Below are 25,147 nucleotides of genomic sequence, written 5' to 3'. Positions count from 1 at the left end.
CATTGCAAGCGGCGCGAAGGCCAGCGGACCTTGGTCCTGCTCTTCGCGCCCGAGCGCCGCAGGCGCGAGTGCCTGCGAAGAGCGGGCCAGGGCGGCCGCGCGAGTTATGAAGCCGTGGTGAATGCAATCGTTATATCGTTGCGTTTATCGTGCAAGCGCACGATAAACGCAATGATAATTGGGTTTTGGTGCACCTCGCGCGGTCCAAGTGACTACAACGGAGCGCTCCCTACGTCCGGTTCAGCCAATCACAGGGGGCTCGGCGGGGACAGGAACTTGTACAAGCTTGGGTATCCGCAAGACGCGTTTGGTACTTTTATCAGGCTTTACTTTCTGCTTTCTATTGTTTTAGCACTTTTAGTATTTTGATTTCAGTGGTTGGGGGCATGCGTACAAGTGGCTAAATATGTCTTTTTAGACACAATAAGCCGGCAATTTCTTTTTTACTATTTACACCAGCCCCCACGAGTCACATCTGCCCATGAAAAATTGCGGTGCATCTTGGAAATGGGCTTATTGTGTCTAAAAATAAATATTTAGCCACTTGCGTGCATGCCCCCAACCTGGGGGCATGTGTGCAAATCTATTCATTAAAATCACTAAAACGATAGAAAGAAGTAAATGAAAATACTTTAACATTCATCTTTTGTTTTTTATCTAAAATATGATCCCTTTAAAAAAAAAACAAAGTTGTCCTTTAAGTGTTTCTGCATACTATTGATGATGATAATGAGTGGCACAGAGATGAATTGAGCATAGTTGTCTTTTTGTTATATTCTGTTTCCATGCCCCATCGTCTGCATCCTAGGAAAACTCATATGAGTATGACCTGTGTTCTGTTTTAATGAGTGGATGACCGACCATGCTTTTACTGTCCTGACATTCTCTCTCTCTCTCTCTCTCTCTCTCTCTCTCTCTCTCTCTCTCTCTCTCTCTATGTCTCTCTCTCTAGGAGTTGTATTACCTGAGAATGCAAAGGACCAGGGAAAAGATGGAGAGGGGGATGCTGGAGGAGCAGCATCAGGTGTGTGTGTGTGTGTGTGTGTGTGTGTGTGTGTGTGTGTGTGTGTGTGTGTGTGTGTGTGTGTGTGTGTGTGTGTGTGTGTGTGCGTGCGTGCGTGCGTGCGTGCGTGCGTGCGTGCGTGCGTGCGTGCGTGATATCACTGGCTTGAGTGCCGTCTGACAATCTGACCACCAAGGAGCATCTGTGTGAACTGTAAGAGTAAAAAGAACACTGTGTAGTTAATAGAGTTGGTGTTTAGATTAGATTGATTTAGATTGAGTTATGTGTCAATATGAACATTAGACATTTGATAGAGTGAAAGGCTCTCACAGGCGTGTGTGTGTGTGTGTGTGTGTGTGTGTGTGTGTGTGTGTGTGTGTGTGTGTGTGTGTGTGTGTGTGTGTGTGTGTGTGTGTGTGTGTGTGTGTGTGTGTGTGTGTGTGTGTGACCCGTACCCCTCCTCTGCAGGTGGTGCCCATGATGAAGAGGAAGCTGCGGGTGTGCGTGGCGACCTGTAACCGGGCAGACTACTCCAAGCTGGCCCCCATCATGGTTGGCATAAAGGCCCAGCCGGACGACTTTGAGCTGGAGGTGGTTGTGCTGGGCTCGCATCTCATCGACGACTACGGGTACGTTCACTTCCACAGCCCTTCCATCCAGCCGTTTGGACCAGTTGGTTCTCAACCACTGTGCCTGGGGACCTTTGGTGTGCGCCCCTGAGAAGGGTCAAGTGTGCCCCTTGAAACTGCTCGAAAGCCAGTATTGCACTTCCGGTTCCCACGGTCATGAAATTCCTGGAAATATTTTGAAATTAGAAAAGTATTTTTTCCAGTACTGGAAAAGTTTTGGAATTCCTGGAAGGTCCTGGAAAAAAAAATCTATGCATTGTCTTTGGTTATTGATTTTGTTAATACCTCTGAAATGACAAATTAAACATGGGCCAAATTGTCAAATATATAGAGGCAGAAATTGCGTTGCGAGGCGTTGTGAGCATGTAGATCGGCTATTTTCACAATAGAACCGTGTTATACAAAATTCCTTAGTGCTCGTCAGGTTGGGGGGTCCCCAGTTAAAACACGAACTGAAAAGGTTGAGAACCACTGGCATACACTACCTGTCTTTGGGCATTGCGCATAGGAGTAAGCAACCTGTTATTGAGCTGAATCATTGTTATATAGTCCTGGAAATTGGGTTAAATATTCTGGAAAAGTTTTGGAAAAGTTTTGGAAATTAATTGGTAAAAATATGTGGGAACCCTGTAAAAATGATTTAAACTAGTGAAAACAGCCGATCTACAAGCACACAACGCCAGATCTGCTGTTTTCTCTACTGTTGTGTGACAGCCTTGTATGATGAAGCAGGGCTTTACTTTGCGAAGAAACTTACAAATTTGAAACTTGGAGATACGATATTTACACCCCCGTATTATGTTGGTGTGCCCATGGATTCTTGGGACATAAAAGTGTGCCCATGCAGAGAAAAAGGTTGAGAAACACTGGTTTAGACCAAGGGTCATCATCATGGGGTCCTCAGAATTACTACAGGGGGTCCTCCAAATCTTCTTTCTGCTCTTTTATATTAACCACTTGAATCCTATAGCGTCCATATTCTGAGAACCCTAGCCAAAAATAGCAGATCCACCTTTGGCAAAAGAGCAGACACACAGAGTGAAATGCCAAAAGGGCAAGTTCACCTCTGGGACAACCAAATCTTATTTTATTGTTGTTTGGGACAAGATCAACACAATCCTGAGTTATTTTTTGGGTTCAATCTGTGTTTTGAGATATTTTAGTATTTCAGCATGAATGATGATGCATTTTGCATCATATGACGCAGCATGATACAGTATATAATTGTGCATTGTGTTGATCTCGTCCAAAACAACAATGAAATAAGATCTGGTTGTCCCAGTGGTGAACTTGCCCTTTAAGTATTGACGGTTCAAGTGGTTAAATACCTATCTGAAAACACAAATTGCAATGAATCCACAATACAATGATGATTGTGCTGTCAAACAATTAAACTATATGGAATCTACCACTGGAATACATTATTTTGAGATGTGAGTCTGTGGTCAAATGCATATCATTCTTGGGGTCCTTGACATTAAAAGGTTTGAGCACTACTGATATATAGACATACCTTTCACAGAAAACTATTAGGATTTAGAGGACATTTTCAGAATCTGCCTCTTAATGGGTTAAGCCAGGGGTCTTCAATGTTTTCAGGCCAAGGACCCCTCAGTTGAGAGAGAGATGAAGCAGGGACCCCCACAACCTTTTCATAGATTCCATATAGTTTCATCGTTTGACAGCACGATCATCAGTGTATTTTGGATTCATGTCAATTTGTGTTTTTAGATATTAAACCACTTGAGCCGTCAGTACTTAATACACTTAACTTTCACTCTGTACTTAGTCTGCTCCTTTTCCCCTCTGCACCAAAGATCTATGCCGGAAATAGCCGATCTACAAGCTCACAACGCCTCGCAGCGCGAGGCGTTGTGAGCTTGTAGATCGGCTATTTTTGGCTACAGTTCTCAGAATATGGACACTAGGGTTCAAGTTGTTAATATAAAAAGTGCTGGAAGATTTGGAGGACCCCCTGTAGTAACTCTCAGGACCCCCTAGGGGTCCCAGACCCCCTGTTGAAGACCCCTGGGTTAAGCGTTCCTCTGAGCGCCCGAGAGACTTCACTTTGCTACTGTTTTGCACTGTGGTGGCTATCATGTACACACACACACACACACACACACACACACACACACACACACACACACACACACACACACACACACACACACACACACACACACACACACACACACACACACACACCCCTCCCTCCTCTGGCACAAGTACCAACAACAGGGCTAGTTTAAGCTTGCATTACAGCGCTAGTGTTTCGCATTACGTTAGTTAATCGTTTTCTCTCTTCCCTCTGAAGCGACGCTTGTAGATCTGCTATTTTTTTGAAAAATCGTGATACATTTTTTGTAAGTCTTTGAATATAATCTTTTTAGCGAACATTTGTAACTCAAATATTTGCTTCTGGGGGGTCCCTGGAACAGTATATTTTGAGATGCTGGTCCGCGGCCAAACACATGTCATTTTGGGGGTCCTTGACATGAGAACATTTGGGATCCACTGATTTAGAAGGAGGATTTAGAAGACATTTATAGAATCGGGTCAAAGACTTGCACAAATGTTGCACAGATCTACAAGCTGGTACACAGAGGTCCCAAACAGGATGTGTAACATTGTATTCTCCTATGTCCAGTTTTGATTTCATGGTGTTGATGTCATTCTCACTCCCATTCCTCTCTCGCTGCCATTCCTTGAAAGATCTCCTTGTTGAGTGTGTGGTGTGGAAAAAAGAATGTTGCATTATATGCTTGCATGCTCATTCAAGGACACTTCAGTGGCGTCAGTTCAGAAAAATTTAAGGTATGGCAACATGACTGGTGTCTTGCATGCAAGACACCAGTCATGTTGCCATACCTAAGCAACAGGCATGATACATTTATTTTAAGAAGTACATTCTATTTTTCCTCCCTTTTCTACGGTTTCTTGGGCTGGATATGGCAGCCTGGAACGGTTGTTCAAGTGCAGCTAAACTTGGCATGTTAGTAAACGTGCCACAATTAACAATAATGCATTGCACCTGTGCAGCTAACCTACGGAACCTGAGAATATGCCATTCTGTCAAGATGGGGAGAATACAAGTGTGAAGAATATAATTATAATACCTTGTTAAAGTGACCATTTTGTTACATTTTGCATTTGTAGTTATTTTACTGTAATTTAACAAAAACCCGAACAGAAACAAATAGACAAAGAGACATTCATGTATTTATATTTAAAAGTAACTTTTATTTCCCCCCTTGGACCCAGGGTATGGCAGCTGCATACCCCTGCCATACCCAATTGACGCCCCTGGGACACTTGGAGCCGGGGGTCCGACTGGGAAGCTTCCGAGCTCTAATGAAATGATATTAATGCACAATGAGATAACGATCTGTTATTCTTCTATATCGGGATACCTCAGAGAGCGTCATCCCTCATAATACGACGACTGCTTACCAAACAAAAAGAAATGAGAAGCTGTTTATTCATATCTTATAAAATATTATTATAAAAACAGGTAAACACCTTCTAGTGTGTGTGTGTGTGTGTGTGTGTGTGTGTGTGTGTGTGTGTGTGTGTGTGTGTGTGTGTGTGTGTGTGTGTGTGTGTGTGTGTGTACGTGCGGGCAGCAACCAGGAGCCAGTGGAGGGAGCGGAGAAGGGGGGAGACGTGTGAGAATTTAGGCTGGTTGAAAGGAGTTACTTACGTTCCCCTTTCCTCAGCATCCTCACGTGCCACGGTGTGGTGGCTTGTGTGCTTTTAACATTTTAGCCACTTGGGGGCGCTAGTGTCAAGCATGATGTCTTGTTGGGTGGACACTTCATGTTTCCAAAACTGTTACTGTACTTTTCAGGATTCAAGCTGCAAAGTATAGCAAAAGTAGCAGATCCACAAGCTCAAAACGCGTCGCTTTGCTTTGCACAGCTTGTGGATCTGCTATTTGTGATGCTGTAGTGATCAAGTGGATGGATGGATGAATTTTATTTTGTCATTGAATACAAGTGTACAACGAAATGTAATTGATGGCATCAATCCAATGCAAAAGTAGCAGCATACTCTAGGTACAAATAGAGAACAGTGTATGTAGGCCAGGGGTTTTCAAAGTGGGTGACGGGGCACCCTGGGGTGCCGTGACAGCAGTCCAGGGGTGCTGCGAGATCGTTTGATAATATTTGCGATGCGACGCGTAGTGAGCTTGTAGATCTGCTATTTCCACTATTTTTTCAGGTGCGGAAACGATTATGACGATTATGAAAAATAATCACGATTATGTCAAATAACTGCGATTAGACGATTATGTAATAATTGTGACAGCCCTATCGGTTGAGGTCTTTAGACATCTGGAGCCCTTTCAACTTTACTCTAGTGCTGTCCTACAAACCCTAAAACGAGTGCACCTGGTAGAATTGCATACAAATCCTGTCATGCCCTTGGTCTACTCCTCCTGTTACTCCCTTCTGTTTTGACTCTCAAGTCTACTTTAGGGCATTCACCGAATATTTGAATATTCGAATAACAAAGTCACTATTCGATGTTGTTCACAGAAGTCGAATATTCGCTTATTTTTATTTGTATTTTTCTCTTTAATAAAAATATAGTTTATAAAGCTTGGCTAAATAGGAAGTCATAAGAATGAGTTGTCAATGCCCCTGGTTGATGAATTTGTTAATGCTCTATACCAGGGGTTCTCAAACGTTTTTAGGCCGTGACCCCCAAAATAAACATATTTGAACTGGGGACCCCTTGCCTGACTGCGAGTGCCAGACATCTCACACCACTACGTGGGGGGAGAGTCTGAGATTCCGGGCAGACATTCTATTTCGGCGGGGGGGGGGGGCTAAAGCCTATTGACGTCACACACACACACACACATACACACACACACACACACACGCGCGACGGCGACGTGGCGTGACATTGCAAAAATATGTTATTTCTCATAACATATGATATGTCTGCATGTTTACGTTAGTGCAAAATGGTATTAAAACGTGAAGAAACGGCACTATTTCATAGTTTATTAAAATAATATGAGTCGAGTCTGACTCCGCCATGACAGTTTTCACAGACCAATCAGAGTCCACTAGACTCTCACGTGGGCAGAGGACACCAATCAGAGTCCACGAGCGAGTCTCACGTGAGCTCAAGAGCTCTGTTTGGAGGGGGCTGGGACCGGAGCAGCCTACCTCGTGCCCCAAGCATACAACCCTGATTGGCCCATTCAAAGCGCCCGCTCTTCAGGCGCGCAGGAAATAAAATAAAATATGTGCAGCTTCAGTCCACACTACACACCACCCACCAGCAGGGGGTGGTGATGTGCGGACTGAAGTGTCAGGCTAGGGGACCCCCACCCTGACAAGCACTTGGAATTGTAGGTATTACATTTAATGTGACTCGGTCGAGGCGTTGTGAGCATGTAGATCTGCTATTTTCACAATGTTTGCCTCTTGCTTACTTAACCCTCTAAGGCCCACGGTTGTAATATTACAACGTTTGTATTTTATCCAAAAAAAGGTTTAAATCATTTTATTTTAGCTCCCCCTACCACCTAAACACCACCATTGGATTATATTGTTTAGTATTACAATGCCATTGGCCACAATATTTGCATATAAATACCCCCCACAGGGGCTGACATTCACACCCGCCACACCCGCTGAAATTCCAGAGTTTTGACGAACAACATCTCACTTTTTCATGGAAGCTATACCTCACAAAAACATAAGTAAAATGCCTGTACTATTTTTTTTGGTGATCATTAGAATGTCTAGAACATGTACATATGTTATTATTGTGAAAAATATCCCCCATATGTAAATTAGAGCATGATTTATGATTTTTGATTTATGGCTATAAAATCTTACAAAAACATTTTTTTTTAAAAACATTACATTTTCCTCTTAATAGGACTCCTACAACACCATCTGATTTTTTTCAATTTTTTATTTCAAGTATTTCTTAATGCGGGCCTTAGAGGGTTAATATTTGACAGTTTAGCCAGTCCTGTCGAATATTCGACGATTAGAATACTTTGAGGTCGAATAATTCGAATACTAAAAATTGCTATTCGTGAATGCCCTAGTCTAATTAAAATGTTTCTATTGTTCCATTGCCGTAACTTTCATCACACCTACGCACGGTCTGACACTTTCTCATTAACATTGAATGCCTCTTCCTTAATGGAAACCACAACTATTGAAGTTGTCTTGACAAACAGAAAACTAGTCTAGCTGGTAAGAACTAGATCTCCTTCAGTAACACAGGGTTCCCACGGTCATGAAATTCCTGGAAATATTTTGAAATTAGAAAAATATTTTTCCAGTACTGGAAAAGTTTTGGAATTTATCAAGGGTCCTGGAAGGTCCTGGAAAAATAGCTATGCATTGTCTTTGGTTATTGGTTTTGTTAGTACCTCTGAAATGACACATTAAACATTGGCCAAATTGTCAAATATTAGAGGCAGAAATTGTGAAAATAGCCGATTTACATGCTCGCAACGCGAGGCGCTGTGAGTAGATCAGCTATTTTCACAATGGAACCGTGTTATACAAAATTCCTCTACTCTTAGTGCTCGTCAGGGTGGGGGGTCCCCAGTTAAAACATGATTATTTCGGGGGTCACGGCCTGAAAAGGTTGAGAATCACTGGCATACACTACCTGTCTTTGGGCATTGCACATAGGAGTAAGCAACCTGCTATTGAGCTGAATTATTGTTATATAGTCCTAGAAATCGGGTTAAATATTCTGGAAGTTTTGGAAAAGATTTGGAAATGAATTGGTAAAAATGACATGACAACATGATTGTTAATGCATTGAGAGCTTGTACATCAGCTTTTTTTTTCTAAATAATTTAGGTGTTTTGTAAGTGTCTCGTTGGTTACGCATAAATACTTTAAAAGATGTATAGTGAATATGGGTTGATAGGCCTATATGTTGCCTGGTAATATTGACTGTCTTTGGCAAAAATAAAATATTGGTGGATATATGTCCATAAGCTGGCATGGTCATGACGCCTGATTTAGATTATTATTATAAACTATACATAAACCAATTAAGGCAACATTGTATGCATAGGATATTCAAAAAAAATAGATGATCCACAAGCTCCCAAGATCTTCTAATTTTCTAAAAGGTATTGGAAATAGTACTTTTACTTTGGGTACTTTTATGTTGATTCCAATACTTTCTCTTAAGTCAAATGACTCGCAACACAGTGTTTCTACATTGTGGTATCGCTACTTTTACTATTAAGTATAAGTACTTCTTCCAGCACTGGCGGTATAGTTTCCCCAGGTCTCTGGATAATGACAGACTAGGGCCTAGGCACTGTAACATCTGTTAGATCAGTGGTTCTCAAACTGTGGGTTGAGACCTCCAGGGGGGTCCCCACATTATTTTGGGGGGGTCCCCAGATGATTAAGTTAATGTGCAACATTGTTTTCTCACTCAACAGTAAACAAACCAACATTAAGTGTATACGTAGGTTATATGCATGTAGATCTTGTAAAAGGGCTGTCACGATTATGACATTTTACATGATGATTAAGTGTCACTCAAATAATTGTCGTTGACAATTACATTTCTGTTTGGCTTTTAGGTTTTGAAGTTGCACATTGTAGATATGACACATAACCTAAATATACAAAGAAATGACATATTTTACAACTTTATACTTAAAAAAAGCATTGATAGTGGAAATAGCCGATCTACAAGCTCACAACGCGTCACATCTAGATCGGCTATTTCCAATATTTTTTACTTAAATATATTAAAATGTTTCAACATGGAAACGATTATGACGATTATGAAAAATAATCACGATTATGTCAAATAATTGCGATTAGACGACTATGTAATAATTGTGACAGCCCTATCTTGTAATGGCTCAACTCTTAGTGCTCGTCAGGGTGGGGGGGTCCCCAGTTCAAATATAATTATTTGGGGTCCGGGCCACAGCCTGAAAAGGTTGAGAACCACTGCGTTAGATGGGCCCACCAACACACAACAACATGAGACAAAGATGTCTCTTTTTCATGTTTAGTGACAACACCTTCTCATGTGATGGTAACAACAGAGTGCAGAGGTTTCTTGTTGAACAATGCTGATTATTACTGCACAAAAGGATTTTTCTGAATGTGGATCTCTCTCTTGGCCGGGCAAGTCATGAAAGTAAGATGACGGTAATCTCCCGACATTAATCTGTTTTTCTGGGACCTCCCCCTCCTGAAATGGAGGGGAATTATGAACCAGAACCAGAACTCTTCTCTCTCTCTCTCTCTCTCTCTCTCTCTCTCTCTCTCTCTCTCTCTCTCTCTCTCTCTCTCTCTCTCTCTCTCTCTCTCTCTCTCTCTCTCTTCCTCATCAACTCCTCCCAGAAATACCTTCCATAGTATTTAGGTTGACCTGGACATTGGCTCCAAAGGATAGAATCAGAATCAGTCTTTGTCACATTTGAGAAGATAAAGGTAGAGTGAGAGCAGGAGAGTAAAGAAAACCTAGGATAGAAACAGACAAAACATCAAAATGATATACTATATGCATACAGATAGTGTATGTACTGTAGTAGCAGGTGCTGTATATACATGATGTTTAGAATATTGGCATCATATCGTTGCTGTCGGGCAGAAACCCTTATCTCCATATAGTTTTACATTTTGTTTTCTTTTTACGTAAATCAATGCCCTTCTCGATCATACTCCATGCATCAAAAATAGCAGATCCACAAGATCAATATAGCGCTATGTTTCTAGCTTGTCAATCTGCTATTTATGCAGGTGCATATGTGTGTCTCTCTCTCTCTCTCTCTCTCTCTCTCTCTCTCTCTCTCTCTCACACACAAACACACACACACAAAGCCACTCTCAGATCCTCTCACTCATTGACTCACTCATGCACACACAATCCACAGGAGCAGCTCACACAGGGACCAAGAGGGTTATGCCTACCTACAGTACACACATTAACATGCCTGAAGACCCCCAGGGTCTTAACAATCGTGATAAAAAAAAAAAAAAACACTCACGATAATCGTATCATGGAGATGTAATCGTGTTATTGTGATATCGTCCTCCGTCATGCACTGGGATCAATTCACCTTTTATTTGCCGAGCTGCATATCCTGTACCACTTAAACCCTCTCTAATTGGTAAAAGGTACTTATAATATACATACTTGATACAGTCTTTTTTCACTCTCTATCAATTTTCTTTGCCAAAAAATAGCAGATCTACAAGCTCACAACGCTTTGCGATGCAAATAAAAGGTGAATTGATCCCAGTGCAATGTTCCACCCCAGGATAATGGATTTTGATTATCGCGATAATATCGTAAATCGCGTAATTTCTTTTTCTTTTTCTCTAATTTCTTTTATCACGATAATCATGATATGAAATTGTCATATCGTCCCATCCCTAGAATCGACCAGTTCGTGAAACAAGGACCAGTAAAACGAACAAACACTTACTGTATTTCACATAATAGGCTAGGAAGATAGTCCTCTCATGGAACTTTTTTCCACTCCGTTCATCTTCTCCTTCCTGTCTGTCCTCCCCTCTTCGCCCCTCCTCCCTCCCTCCCTCCCTGCCACCAGTGGCGTCAGTTCAGAAAAAGCTAAAGTATGGCAACAAGACTGGTGTCTTGCTTCGCGCGCGCGCAAGACACCAGTCTTACATTTTATTTTATCCCCCCGTTTCTATGGTTTCTTGGGCTGGATATGGCAGCCTGGAACGGTTGTTCAAGTGCAGCTAAACTTGGCATGTTAGTAAATGTGCCACAATTAACAATAATGAATTGCACCTGTGCAGCTGACCTGCTGAAACTGGGAATATACCATTTTGTCAAAATGGGGAGAATACAAGTGTGGAGAATATAATTATAATACGTTGTTAAAGTGACCATTTTGTTAAATTTTGCATTTGTAGTTATTTTACTGTAATTTAACTACATAATAACCAGCACAGATAGACAAAGAGACACTCATGGATTTATATTTAAAAGTAACTTTTATTTTCCCCCCTGGACCCAGGGTATGGCAGCTGCATTCCCCCGGCCATACCCAATTGACGCCCCTGCCTGCCACCCTCACAGGAACACGTTCCACTTGATCGAGCAGGACGGCTTCCACATCGGCTCCAAGCTGCACACCATCGTGCGCGGCGAGGACGAGGCGGCCATGGCAGAGAGCGTGGGCCTGGCGCTGGTCAAGCTGCCCGATGTGCTGCAGAGGCTGCGCCCAGACGTCCTGGTGGTCCACGGGGACCGCTTCGACGCGCTGGCGCTGGCCACCGCCGCCGCCCTCATGAACATCAGGATACTGCACCTGGAGGGAGGAGAGGTGGGTGGAACCATACGAACATGAACATATGAACTTACATGCCCTGCCACGCTGAAAATCCACCTCCCCACTAGGGCATTAACGACTGGTGATTTTTGCAAGTGGACTCGACTCAGTAAAAAGTTGAGTTGAAGTCGACTTTGTCGTTTGATGACGTCATCACATCACACGACCCCACGATTATTTTGTGGGGTGGGGTCCCCAGATGATTAATTTAATGTGCAACTTTGTTTTCTCACTCAACAGTAAACAAACCAACATAAAGTTTAAGTGTATAGATGGTATCTGCACATTTCTAAAGTGACAATTTAAGGACTTTTTAATACCTCTAAAATGACAAATTAAACATTGGCCAAATTGTCAAATATATGACGCAGAAATTGTGAAAATAGCAGATCTACATGCATGTAGATCTGCTATTTTCACAATAGAACCATGTTATACCAAATGTAACGTAGCACTGTAATATTGGATCATTCCGTTCTTGAAATTAAGCAATCCTACTGTTTGAATGCTGTACAGACGCACACATGGAGCAAAAATAATGATAGAAAAAAATACGAAGGATTTATTTCTTCAACTTCGACTTTCTCTGGTGGGAGTCGAGTTGCGTAATGAGGTCGACTCAGTCGGCTTGTCGACTATTTCTTTAATGCCCTACTACCCAGTTCACTGCCACCATTTTTTTTACCTTTTAACGTGCACCATGGTGCACGGGTCATGCACGGACCATGCACCACGCGTGCGCACGCCGTTCACAGCTTTCAAAAAAAAAAAAAAAAAAAAAAAAAATACACTTGGAAATCCCTTCAGGCATTCATGAGATAGAGTATGTTTGTTACTTTAGATTTGAGCCACTTTAACCATTATTTTATGCTTTAACTATTCAAAACTCTTGAACATTTTGTGCAAGTCTTTGAATATTTTTGACTCCTTCTTCTAAATCAGTGGTTCTCAAACCTTTTCATGTCAAGGACCCCCAAAACTACATGTATTTTACGGGGACCCCCATCTCAAAATATGTTGTTCCAGGCACCGCCCAGAAGCAAATATTTGAGTTAAAAATGTTTGCTTTTAAGAAGATATATTCAAAGACTTGCAAAAAAAAAAAAGATCTGCAAGCTCACAGCGCCGCACTCGGTGTTGCGCTGTGAGCTTGTATATCTGCTATTTTTCAATAGTTAAAGGGGGCCTGTCACCTAAAGGGTTACTGTCACTTTAAGAATCATCTTAAAAAACAAGTTATGTTAATTTTTATGATGTCATTGTGGGGATGCGCAATTACAAGCCAATGCAATTAATTGTCTGTATAGCCTGACTGTATGACTACTACTTACTGTACTGGTCAGCTGTTGTTGGGGGGCGAGGGGCAGATCACACTGACATGAGCTTCAGACTGTTTCAGACCGTTTTCAGAGAAGCTCATGTCACAGTGTAATCTGCCCCTCAACCCCTTTAGGAGACAGTACCCCTTTAAATAAATAAATAATTCCAGGCCGAAACGGGTTAAACCACGGCTTCTAATCCAAAAGGCCTCCCTCTCCCAGGTGAGTGGCACCATTGACGATTCCATCCGCCACGCCATCAGTAAGCTGGCCCACTACCACGCCGTGTGCACGCCCAGCGCCCAGCAGCACCTCATCCACATGTGCGAGGACCACTCGCGCATCCTGATGGCCGGCTGCCCCACCTACGACAAGCTGCTGTCTGCGCCTGCATGCCGACCCGACTACAAACGCTGGCTGGGTAAGACTGTGTGTGTCTGTCGCTGTGTGTGTGTGTGTGTGTGTGTGTGTGTGTGTGTGTGTGTGTGTGTGTGTGTGTGTGTGTGTGTGTGTATGTGTGTGGTTTGCACTCTGCAGAGCCCTGCTGTCTTTATGTTATCAAGAGAAAAGGTGGGCATATCATTGTAGTGGGGCAGAAATCTCCACATTGAACCTTTTTGTGTTTTTTTTTTCTTTCGTAAATTCACACCCCATACTTGATCATCAAAGTAGCAGATCCACAAGCTCAAAACCCGGTGGGAGGCATTGCATTTTGAGCTTTTAGATCGGCTACTTTTGCTGTTTTGTTTTTATTTGAATCCTGAAAAGTAACAGTAAATGGTAAATGGTGCATTTATATAGCGCTTTTATCCAAGGTGCTTTACATAGATTGTGCATTACATTCACCCCTTCACTCACACATTCATACACCGGTGGCGGAGGAAACCATGCAAGGCACCAACCTGCTCACCAGGAGCAACTAGGGGTTCAGGGGTTGCTCAAGGACTCTTCGACACTAACTCAGGGGGAGCCCGGATTCAAACTGGGAACCCTTTGGTTTCTCTACCCCTGAGCGATGCCACCCAGTTGTGTGAGGTTTCCCCCGGACATGTAGTGGTGGAAGAAAGAGGTAAACGTATCAATACCACAATGGTCCATTTGCTTTCACAATCATATTGCTTGTTATTAGTAACCACATTGCTGAGCTTATCACCTTAAAGGAGTAGTTCACCCCCAAAATGACTTTTTTCCCATTGATTAGTCACACCATGGAGACTAGAGTTCAACGATATTTTGGGTTTTTGTCACATTCCTAAGACGAAAATTTGATTCGAGTAAATTTACCCCCATTGATTCCGGATGGGGACCTGAAACGGGTCCCCATCCGGAACGAATGGGGGTAAATTTATTGTTATCACATTTTTGTCTTAGGAATGCGACAAAAACCTACAAATATTATTGAACTCTAGTCTCCATGGTGTGACTAATCAATGGAAAAAAGTCATTTTGGGGGTGAACTACTCCTTTAATGTAACATAATCTATGAAAATAATATAATTTATGATGAGATGCAGTGGAATAGAATATCCAAAATGGAAATATCTGAGAGCCCGTTCACACTGCGTTTTTGCAACTAGAATTCCCGCAAAAGGAAAAGTCAGATGTGCTTTCCGTTCAGATGACAACGGCATTTTTTGGGTGTTAAAAACGGAAGGATCTGACTCCGGAGATTTGGGTGTAAAAGCTGACTCTCCCCTCCCCTCGCGTCACCGCGTGAACAACAGAAACGCAAGAAGCGACAACACGTGGCTCGCATACAGCCTACTGCAGCCACGTTACCATGGTGAATGGTCAACAATGAAATAGAATCCTCTATCCGTGCTTCACCGCCACCTAGTGAAAACACATGGACACTACACAATTTCAAGCCTTAATCTGGCTTCATATGAGCTGGCTAGAAAGGAAAACGCAACTGCGATGTCCCGGGACCTTGCCGTTTTCTCTACAGAGCGTTGCAGTCTAAACAAGGCCCAAGTCCTCCTCTCTCTCTCTCTCTCTCTCTCTCTCTCTCTTTCTCTCTCTCTCTCTCTCTCTCTCTCTCTCTCTCTCTCTCTCTCTCTCTCTCTCTCTCTCTCTCTCTCACTCTGTCTCTCACTCTGTCTCTCTCTGTCTTTGTCTCTCTCTCAGGTGATGCAGCGGTCCAGGATCATGACTACATCGTGGCCGTTCAGCATCCTGTCACCACAGACATTCTGAACTCCATAAGGATCTATGGTCTGATGCTGGACGCTCTGCTGGCCTTCGACAAGAAGACTCTCATCCTGTACCCCAACGTAGACGCTGGTTAGTCCCCTCCCCCCTGTTTACAGTAACATCGGTTAGTCCCCTCCCCCCTGTTTAACATCGGTTAGTCCCCTCCCCCCTGTTTAACATCGGTTAGTCCCCTCCCCCCTGTTTAACATCGGGTCATCTTAAAATCTTGGTCCAAAAATAAACATAAACTGTCCCGGCGATATTCTCGGTGAGGTGGCTCTGTGTCATTTAGTCACTCATGTTTGATAGATCGCAATGTGAAAAGATTCTTTGGGAATTCAGGGAAGAATTACACCTGAAGTGAGCAGTGCTCAGTATCAATACTGACATACTGTGACGTCATGTAATGTCTAATTATTTCATTTCATTTTATTTTGTTTCGCACATGGTAGTATACAATACAATCCATTTCACAATGCTTAAATTAGATAGTCAAAATCTAATTATAACCCCATGGCATAACACAAAGCCATGTATTGAAGCGGTACCGCGCAGAACGGGACAAGGTCGGATGTGTAAATGACATCAGACTTCGTTGCTCTATTACTGTGGTTCTCAACCTTTTCAGGCCGCAACCCCCAAAATAATCATATTTTAACTGGGGACCCTCCATCCTGACGAGCACTAAGAGTTGAGGCATTATATTTTGTATAATACGGTTCTAGTGTGAAAATAGCAGATCTACATGCTCACAACGCCTTGTGAGCATGTAGATCTGCTATTTTCACAATGTCTGACACTGATATTTGACAATTTGGCCAACTTTTAATTTGTCATTTTAAAGGTATTAAAAAGTCCTTATATTGTCACTTTAGAAATGTACAGATACTCTCTATACACTTAAACTTTACGTTGGTTTGTTTACTGTTGAGTGAGAAAACAATGCTGCACATTAAGTTAATTCATCTGGGCCCCCCCCCCCCCCCCCCCCCCCCCCCAAATAATTTGGGGACCCCCCACGGCAGCTCCCGAACAGTGAATATCGAAGAAGTAGCCAGTGCTGCACTGAACTGTAGTTCCACTGGAAACATAACAGAAGCACACTCGCACAGACAGTGTCATTCGAGCGGCATATTGTTGTTATGGGTGTATAGTTTAAGAAAACATTTGAAAACATCATGGAAGTAACACCAACAACACCAGAGAAAGACGAAATAACATCCCAATAAATATTGAAAGGAGACATAACACTTCCAGTAGGACTTGTTATTGCTGCTGCACCAAGGGAGATGTTGCGTCATATCCGCTCTATCTCGCACTCATGGTTTCTACTTCCGTGCCCCAGACTGTATGCTGGGAGCATTTGCCATGCGAGACTAGTGCACAGGGGACTGACACAACAAACTTCTCCTATTTTTTTTATTTGTATTCATTCATTTTGTTTGTACATCCTGTACATCCTTGCACTACAGGAAGCAAGGAGATGGTGCGTCTGATCAGGGAGAAGGGCATCGAGACGCACCCCAACTTCAAGGCGGTGAAGAACGTGCCGTTCGAGGAGTTCATCCAGCTGGTGTCCCACGCCGGCTGCATGATCGGAAACAGCAGCTGTGGCGTGAGAGAGGCCGGCGCCTTCGGAACGCCCGTCATCAACCTGGGCACCAGGCAGACGGGCAGGGAGACAGGTATATGGTACACCGACTGCAGAGACACATATACACAATGTATAAAATACACAGAAACACACATCCCCCGTAGTGCGGGGCGTTAATGACAGACTAGGCCCCAGAAGGCATTTGTAGAATCGTCCTCGGGTCTTAATGGATTAAATGTCATCGCTCCCTTTCTGTGTGTTTTTCCAGGTGAGAATGTTCTCCATGTGAGAGACGCTGACACCCATCTAGACATCTTCCGTGCCCTGGAACAGCAGTTTGGAGTGAAATACCCCTGGTGAGACGATCTCTTCTCTTCTTTCCTATCTGCTGGTTTCATGTTGGCACCGCTGTAAAGTAACTAAGTAGCCTACATTTACTCAAGTACTGTACTTAACACTTATGGTGCCAACCCCGAGTTTCCCGAGTTTGGGCCGTTTTTGAAGAAACTTTTTTTTTTTTTTTTCATTTTTTTTTTCAAAAATGTTTTTTGGAATTTACTAGGCATGATCGCGATCGCGAAATTGCATGTTTAACCCCCATACCAACCCATTCTTTCAAACATGGCAGCCATGTTTGTTTACATCTGAAGAAAACATAATGGCTGCTAGCTCATGAATGCCTGACCGGATTTCCAAGCAGATTTTTTTGTTTGAAAACTGTGAACAGCGTGCACACACGTGGTGCATGATTAGGCATGGGCGTGCACGATCCGTGCACTATGAATTACATGGAAGTCTATGAGACCATGGCATCTTGGACTTTCAAAGACATTTAATTGATGGCACCAAGCAGGTTAAGTACCCCACTGTGGATTTTTCGGGCTATTAGACGTCTAAAATATGTTTTCAGTCATTTTATTTTTCTTCCACCCAGAACAGAAAAATGACAACAGCTGCCAGCCGTGCTTTTGTTATGGTCGGTAGAGAAGGGCTTGTTTTAAACAAGAATGTGATCTGGAGTTAGATTACGAGATAACCGGATTTCCTGATTGAGTTATGGGAATTTGAGTTTTTTCTTCAGTCAAGGGTGTTGAAAGTGAATGACAGCATGTTATGTTTTTGAGCAACATTTTGGACTACCTCCAAACCTCAGGCCTCACACATGTGATCTTTGGCGCCCCCCAAAGGGGAGCCTGCACCCCAGGTTGAGAGACTACTGGTCTAGTTGTTTTTCTAAGGCAGTGGTTCTTAAATTGGGGTTCGGAGGGGTTCCAGGGGGTCCCCAGCACAAATTGTTTATACAGCATCACAATCATTTCAATCACTTTATCCATATTTTATATCTAAAATATTCTAGGATAGTCTAAAATAGCATCTATGCAAGCTCACAGCGCATCATTTTGTGCCGACATTTTTGGAAAACCTTTTCTTGACACAAATCTTCTCTTCTGGGGGTCCCTGGCACAAAACATTTCAGATGGGGGTCCGCGGCCAAATGCATAACAATTTGGGGGTCCTTACTCTTATCATGAAAAGGTTTAAGGGACTGAGATAAATGTTTACTCAGTGAACCATTAACTCAAAGCTAACAGGCACAGCAAGCATGACATCTCACGTCCGCTCTCTTCTGTCAGCTCTAAGATCTACGGCACCGGCAGGGCGGTGCCCCTCATCCTGGAGTTCCTGCGGAACATAGACCTGACCGAGCCCCTGCAGAAGTCCTTCTGCTTCCCCCAAGCCCCCAGAACCCTGGGGGCGCCGTGAAACCAAATGGACATGTTGGCCGTTTTGAGGTACTGCAGTTGGGTCTAATCTCATGAACGCGCATTTTGGCTCCACCCCCTCCACTCCAGACAGCTGAATCCTCTGTTCCTCTCCGGAGCGGAGAGCACCGCACCGCAGACCGCATTAAACCAGGAAATAACCATAGCGACTTCTTCTTATTACTTCTTATTCTGTGTTTATTAAATATAGATACCTTCCCGAATCTCTTAGTTACAACAATATTGTTCTTATAAAACTGTTGGTTTACTCATTAGTATTAGTTATTACGATTTTCGCGTTTTGTCATCTTGACAGAGGCTGTCTGCCATTGACTTTGCATTGGGTTCTGAAAAGTCCGATCTTTTTTTTAAATAGAAGCTTTACGTGAAATGTTGATGAAGATTACTATCAAAATGGAATTTAAATGCGATACATACATGGTTTGATAATCTCTCGAGACAGCCTCAGAGAACGCTAAGAGAGACAGACCGATAGGTGTCGCCCTTTCTTCTTTGACGATGGGTTCCCAGATTGATGGTTTGATAACCCACAAGTAGGCGAAAGCCATTTCTGAGTAGGCCTGTCTGTCTCATAGAGTTATAAGTGGGTCTGTCTCATGGCCTGTCTCCATCACTCTGTCTGTGACACTTTGTGCGTAATTAAATGTATTCATTTTGGACAAAGTGCATCTAATGCATAGAGTATATATATATAATATCTAATGTGGATTTCAAAGAATGTCTCTATATGTCAACACACTGTCATCTAATAAAAATACTCTATTTCAGACTGTAGCTACTATATGAATTATATTTAAACTTGTTTCTGGAACAGAACACAACTCTAGGCTTGTCTAGAACAGACCAGTAACTTTAACTATGACTCGTTTCACCCAAGGAATCCATGCAAAATGCTAAGATTACCACACTGAATGACAACACAGGTTGATATTGTAAATCAGGGGTCTTCAACGTTTTCAGGCAACGGACCCAGATGAGATAGAGATGAAGCAGGGACCCCCACAACCCTTTCATAGATTCCATATAGTTTAATCGCCTGACCGCACAATCATCAGTGTATTTTGGATTCATGTCAATTTGTGTTTTCAGATATTTAACCACTTGAACCGTCAATACTTAATAAGCTTCACTTTCACTCTGTAATTAGTCTGCTCTTTTTCCCCTCTACACCAAAGCCCTTTGCCAACAATAGCAGATCTACAAGCTCACAGTGAGCTTGTAGATCGGCTATTTTTGTCTAAAGTTCTCAGAATAAGGACACTAGGGTTCAAGTGGAATAGAAAAAAGTTTCTATCACACAAAGATTTGGAGGACCCCCTATAGTAACTCTGAGGACCCCCTAGGGGTCCCGGACCCCCTGTTGAAGACCCCTGTTGTAAATAATGGGAGAGTCCAAAATACCACTTCTATCCAAAGCAAGAACTTATGTCATGATAGTTGATAAACAAGTGAGCATGCAACATTGGAACTGGAGCACTCACTGTACACTCAATCAGTGTACAGTGATAAAATTGTCAACCCACCTAAAATCATTTTCAGTTTATACAGCTGGAGATACAGACACCTGTTGCTGTACACATACTCTTATGGTAATGATTGCTATCAGAATATAGAGCTTTATTATAATTATACATTGTTCATACCATGTTGAAAATACATTTCTGAAACAACAGAATACATTCCCAGCCAGCCAGATCATCTTTTTGATAATATTCCATCACATTATTTTAACACCTGTGCAGTCAAATATCTGTACCTGAAAGATGATGAAACTACAACTACAGCTTGTAGTAGGCAGTAGGCAGCTTGTACTCAGAGCTGAGAGGATGAGAGCTGTCCATACCAATGGACTTGGCTTTCTTAAGCACCTGCCTTTGGTAGACTTGATCCAGGCTACTGAAGTCTACTCCAGCTATCTTTGAAGCCGTTCTCACAATTCTCCTAAGGTGATTTTTGTCCTTTACGTTCAGGTTTCCATATACCAACAAAACAATAGAGGTGTTGCTGACCTTTCTTGCAAATGTTTCACAGTTCACATCGAATTTAAGCTTACTATCAAACATAGTGCCTAGATATTTGTAGGTGTTCACCAGGTCAAGGGTGGGGGGGGGGGGTTTCCTAAATGTGTGACCTCTAGTATTGGATCATAATCATTATAATATCTACATTTATAAAGTATTCATAAACGTATCTGTGGTCTCTGAACCAGGTTTGGTTTGGTTAATTGGTTTAGTTAATACTCTAGTTAGGCTATAAGGTTTGGACTATAGCCAGGATGGCCACAGGCCAGGACCATATGACACAAAATAACACACTTTTTTGAATGAATTTCACATGTAAAAACGTTAGACCATTGTCAATGGTGTGTATAAACCATAACAGTTAATTTCATAGAGGTATACATTAACTAATTTACCTCAGAAACTTCAAGCAATGGACTTGGTTATTAATATGGATTCCACTTTGGTAATCTATTCCAGTGTTTCTCAAACTTTCACATTTTCAAGGTCTCCCCTTAACTCTTTACAGCATACAAATGGAACCAAATTAACCAAATGTTGGTTCCATTTGTACACTGTCAGTATACACTTGTATAGACCCCACAGAGTCCCTGGAATCCACTTTGAGAACCACTGATCTATTTGAAATGCATTCTGTTTGTTTGTTTACAGTGGTCTTCAACGTTTTCAGGCCAGGGACCCCCAAACTGATGGGGAGATGGAGCAGGGACCCCCTACCTTGGGGGTCCCTGCTCCATCCAACATGCATGTACAAGTGCATGGCTGTACCACTTCCATTTATAAACATACCTTAATAACTGAGAACCAATGTCAATACTATCAATCTATCACTAACAATCTGTCAATTGCACAATAATCATGTATACAAGCTATTCAAAAGAGACAGAATCATGTCTTTTTGTTATATTTAAAGACAAATTATTATTTTTCTTTCTTTTTTTAAATAAAAATAAAAAATATAACGTTTTTTTTTTTTTCAACAATTTCGCGGACCCCCTGCAGTGTCCCCGCGGACCCCCTAGGTTAAACCATGAAATACACAATGGTTAATTAATTCAACGTGGAGTTACACTTCCAGGCGATGCCTCAGTCCAGCGGGACGTATCGTAAGATCGAATCCGAGCAGAGTGCTTCTCAACCGGGGAGAGGAGCTGTACTGGGCGGCGTTTCCCTTTCATCCCCACTAGAGAGCGTTTCTCAACCGTCTAAACCAACAGAGCTCGTACTCGCGGCGCTCGTTCATGACTTGAGCCCCAGCGCGTTCACAGTGGCAGTGCTCGTTCATGACTTTGTGCCCAAGCGCGTCCATGAACAAATTCGATGACGCAAAATGCGTCACAGTAGACCCACTACGTCACGTTTTACTACCCGGATGGAGGGGTGAAAATGCCTCATGCGCTGGGTGAGCAACTCAATGCAAGTGGACGGGCGGGGATATATGTGTCCTCTCTATTAATATTATAACTCTATGGCTTCCCCCCCGTCATGGAGCCCTGCTCCCAGGTAAGGATGTCAACCATTAACCCATTTAGACCTAGAATTATTGAATGCTTTAACCAGTGAAAAATAGCAGATCTACAAGCTCACAGTGCGGCACCGAGTGTGCCGCGCTGCGAGCTTGTAGATCTGCTATTTTTGAAAAAGTCGTGAAAATGTGTGCAAATCTTTGAATATATGTATTTTCAAAGCAAACGTTTGTAACTCAAATTTTGCTTCTGGGTGGTCCCTGGAACTAGATATTTTGAAATGGGGGTCCGTGGCCAAATAAATATCAGTTTGGGGGTCCTTCACATGAAAAGGTTTGAGCACCACTGACATAGTAGTCTCTCAAGAACAGACTAACTGAGCTCCAGTTAAGTGAAAAGGACCTTTTCTTTGACGATGGCTGGCCAGATTGCTCATATAGAAACATAGGTTTTTTTCCCAAAATCTTAGAAGGATTCAAAAGACACTTATAGAATCGGGTCAAAATTCGAATTCTCACGATTTTTCAAAAATAGCAGATCTACAAGCTCGCAGCGCGGCATATCTGTCATCTTGATATGCTACCTACTGTACTTTATCAGTGAGTCAAAAGTGCTAGCATTGGAAATCTTAAATTTAAGTGGTCGTATGGTACACACGTCATGGACACATCCCTTGAGGTTTTCAATACCCAGATACGCTTGTCTCTCATGTATAATTAGGCTATTTACTTTTGGAAAATTATCACATCTCGCTTCTTCCAAACGGAGTCTTACATGTTATTTTTGGATTAATACTAACCTAGAGAATTCACTCTGTAGTTGAAAAAGTCAGGATCTTCAAAGTGGGCGCTCATAAATGCACAGCAGTAAAGACAGTGATGTCACTGAAAAGCGACAGGTTCTCTGTCTGCCGTTTCCCCTCTGCTCTGTTAACATTATGGATAACCCATTCAAGTGGCAAATTAAATGTGACATACATCATGTATTTAGAAAACAAGAAGATATGTTGGCAGAGTCAGTCCATACATTTGGAAACATATTTTATTTAAATCAATATAGTCTTCAGTTCGTGTAGGATTATTTTTATATATAACCACAGTTGAATTGCAATGACTTTCTATGGGCTGGCTGGGGCCGCTGTCTCAATTGTGGGCGTGAATTTGTAGGCGCACATGTGTCTCTATTGATTGTTTGGTGAACACCAATCTGACTAGCCATCGTCAAAGAAAAGGGGAAAACAGCGCCCTCTCTGTTTGCATCAGAGAATCTGTTCTTGAGAGATTAGGTGAACAGTACACTGACACACTAAAAAAGAGCTTGATAAAGGTCCATTTTTGACATCCATAGTCCCAGGACGTGGACCCCATCCTGGAGACACAGAGCGCCCTGGCCGTGGACCTGGGAGGAACTAACCTCCGGGTGGCCATTGTCTGCATGACGGTACGTTTGAGGAGGGACGCAGGCAGAGTCAAATTGGCTGTTTGTCCAAAATGTTAAAGCAGTGGTTCTCAACCTGTGGGTCGGGAACCTCAAAGGGGTCCCCAAATTATTTTGCGGGGTCCCCAGTTGATTAGCTTAATGTGAAACATTGTTTTCTCACTCAACAATAAACGAACCAACATAAAGTTTAAGTGTATAGAGGGTATATAAACATATCTAAAGTGACAATTTAAGGACTTTTTAATACCTCTAAAATGACAAATTAAACATTGGCCAAATTGTCAAATATTAGAGGCAGAAATTGTGAAAATAACGCGAGGCGTTGTGAGCATGTAGATCTGCTATTTTCACAATAGAACCGTGTTATACAAAATGTAATTCCTCCACTCTTAGTGGCGTCAGTGGGGGTCCCAAGTAAAGATATGATTAGTTTGGGGGTCGCGGCCTGAAAAGGTTGAGAACCACTGTGTTAAAAGATCAAATGTTTGAGTGTTAACTAAGTAATGAAGTAAAGTATACATTAGGGCATTAACGAAAAAGTCGACAAGTCGACTCAGTCAACTTCATTACACAAGTCGACTCCCACCAGAGAAAGTCGAAAGTCGAAAAAATAAAAAAATAAAAAATACTTTCTATTGTGAAAATAGCACATCTGCGAGGCGTTGCGAGCATGTAGACCGGCTATTTTCCAAATTTCTGCCTCTATATATTTGACAATTTGGACAACGTTTAATTTGTCATTTTAGAGGTATTAAAAAGTCCTTAAATTGGCACTTTAGAAATGTGAAGATACCCTCTATACCAGGGGTCTTCAACGTTTTCAGGCCAAGGACCCCTTAGTTGAGAGAGAGATGAAGCAGGGACCCCCACAAATCTTTCATAGATTCCATATCGTTTCATTGTTTGACAGCACAATCATTAGGGTATTTTGGATTCATGTCAATTTGTGTTTTCAGATATTTAACCACTTGAACCGTCAATACTTAATAAACTTGACCTTTCACTCTGTACTTTTTCCCCCTCTACACCAAACCTCTTTGCCAAAAAATAGCCGATCTACAAGCTCACAACGCCTCGAGGCGTTGTGAGCTTGTAGATCTGCTATTTTTGGCTAAACTTCACAGAATATGGACGCTTGGGTTCAAGTGGTTAATAGTTTCTATCACACAAAGACTTGAGAGTTGAGTGAGAAAACAATATTTCACATTGAGTTAATCATCTGGGGACCCCCGAAAATAATTGGGGGGTCGTGTGTGATGTGATGACATCATCAAACGATAAAGTCGACTTCAACTCAACTTTTTACTGATTTTTATCCCACGATTTTGTAACCCATTTTTTGGTTGTTCATTCTTCACTTTT

General features: G+C 42.3%; 1 protein-coding gene across 1 annotated transcript in view; it reads left to right on the top strand.

Moving 5' to 3' along the window:
* Nucleotides 1–991: 991 nt before the first annotated feature.
* LOC308293333 (bifunctional UDP-N-acetylglucosamine 2-epimerase/N-acetylmannosamine kinase-like) overlaps nt 992–25,147 on the top strand; it is a gene marked incomplete at both ends in the record, with an annotated part of 38,473 nt that continues 14,317 nt past the window's right edge. The window contains 9 exons of the mRNA XM_080735799.1: nt 992–1,024; nt 1,472–1,632; nt 11,716–11,962; nt 13,510–13,708; nt 15,415–15,570; nt 16,953–17,165; nt 17,343–17,430; nt 18,709–18,826; nt 23,693–23,785. Of these exons, the coding sequence (XP_080591925.1) occupies nt 992–1,024; nt 1,472–1,632; nt 11,716–11,962; nt 13,510–13,708; nt 15,415–15,570; nt 16,953–17,165; nt 17,343–17,430; nt 18,709–18,826; nt 23,693–23,785 (1,308 nt within the window). The remainder of the gene's footprint in view (nt 1,025–1,471; nt 1,633–11,715; nt 11,963–13,509; nt 13,709–15,414; nt 15,571–16,952; nt 17,166–17,342; nt 17,431–18,708; nt 18,827–23,692; nt 23,786–25,147) is intronic.

The sequence above is a fragment of the Nannobrachium achirus genome (assembly GCF_963921795.1).
Source record: "Nannobrachium achirus genome assembly, chromosome: 10".
NCBI lineage: Eukaryota > Metazoa > Chordata > Actinopteri > Myctophiformes > Myctophidae > Nannobrachium > Nannobrachium achirus.
The sequence above is the reverse complement of the archived record's forward strand: the minus strand, read 5'-3'. Positions and strand labels throughout refer to the sequence as shown.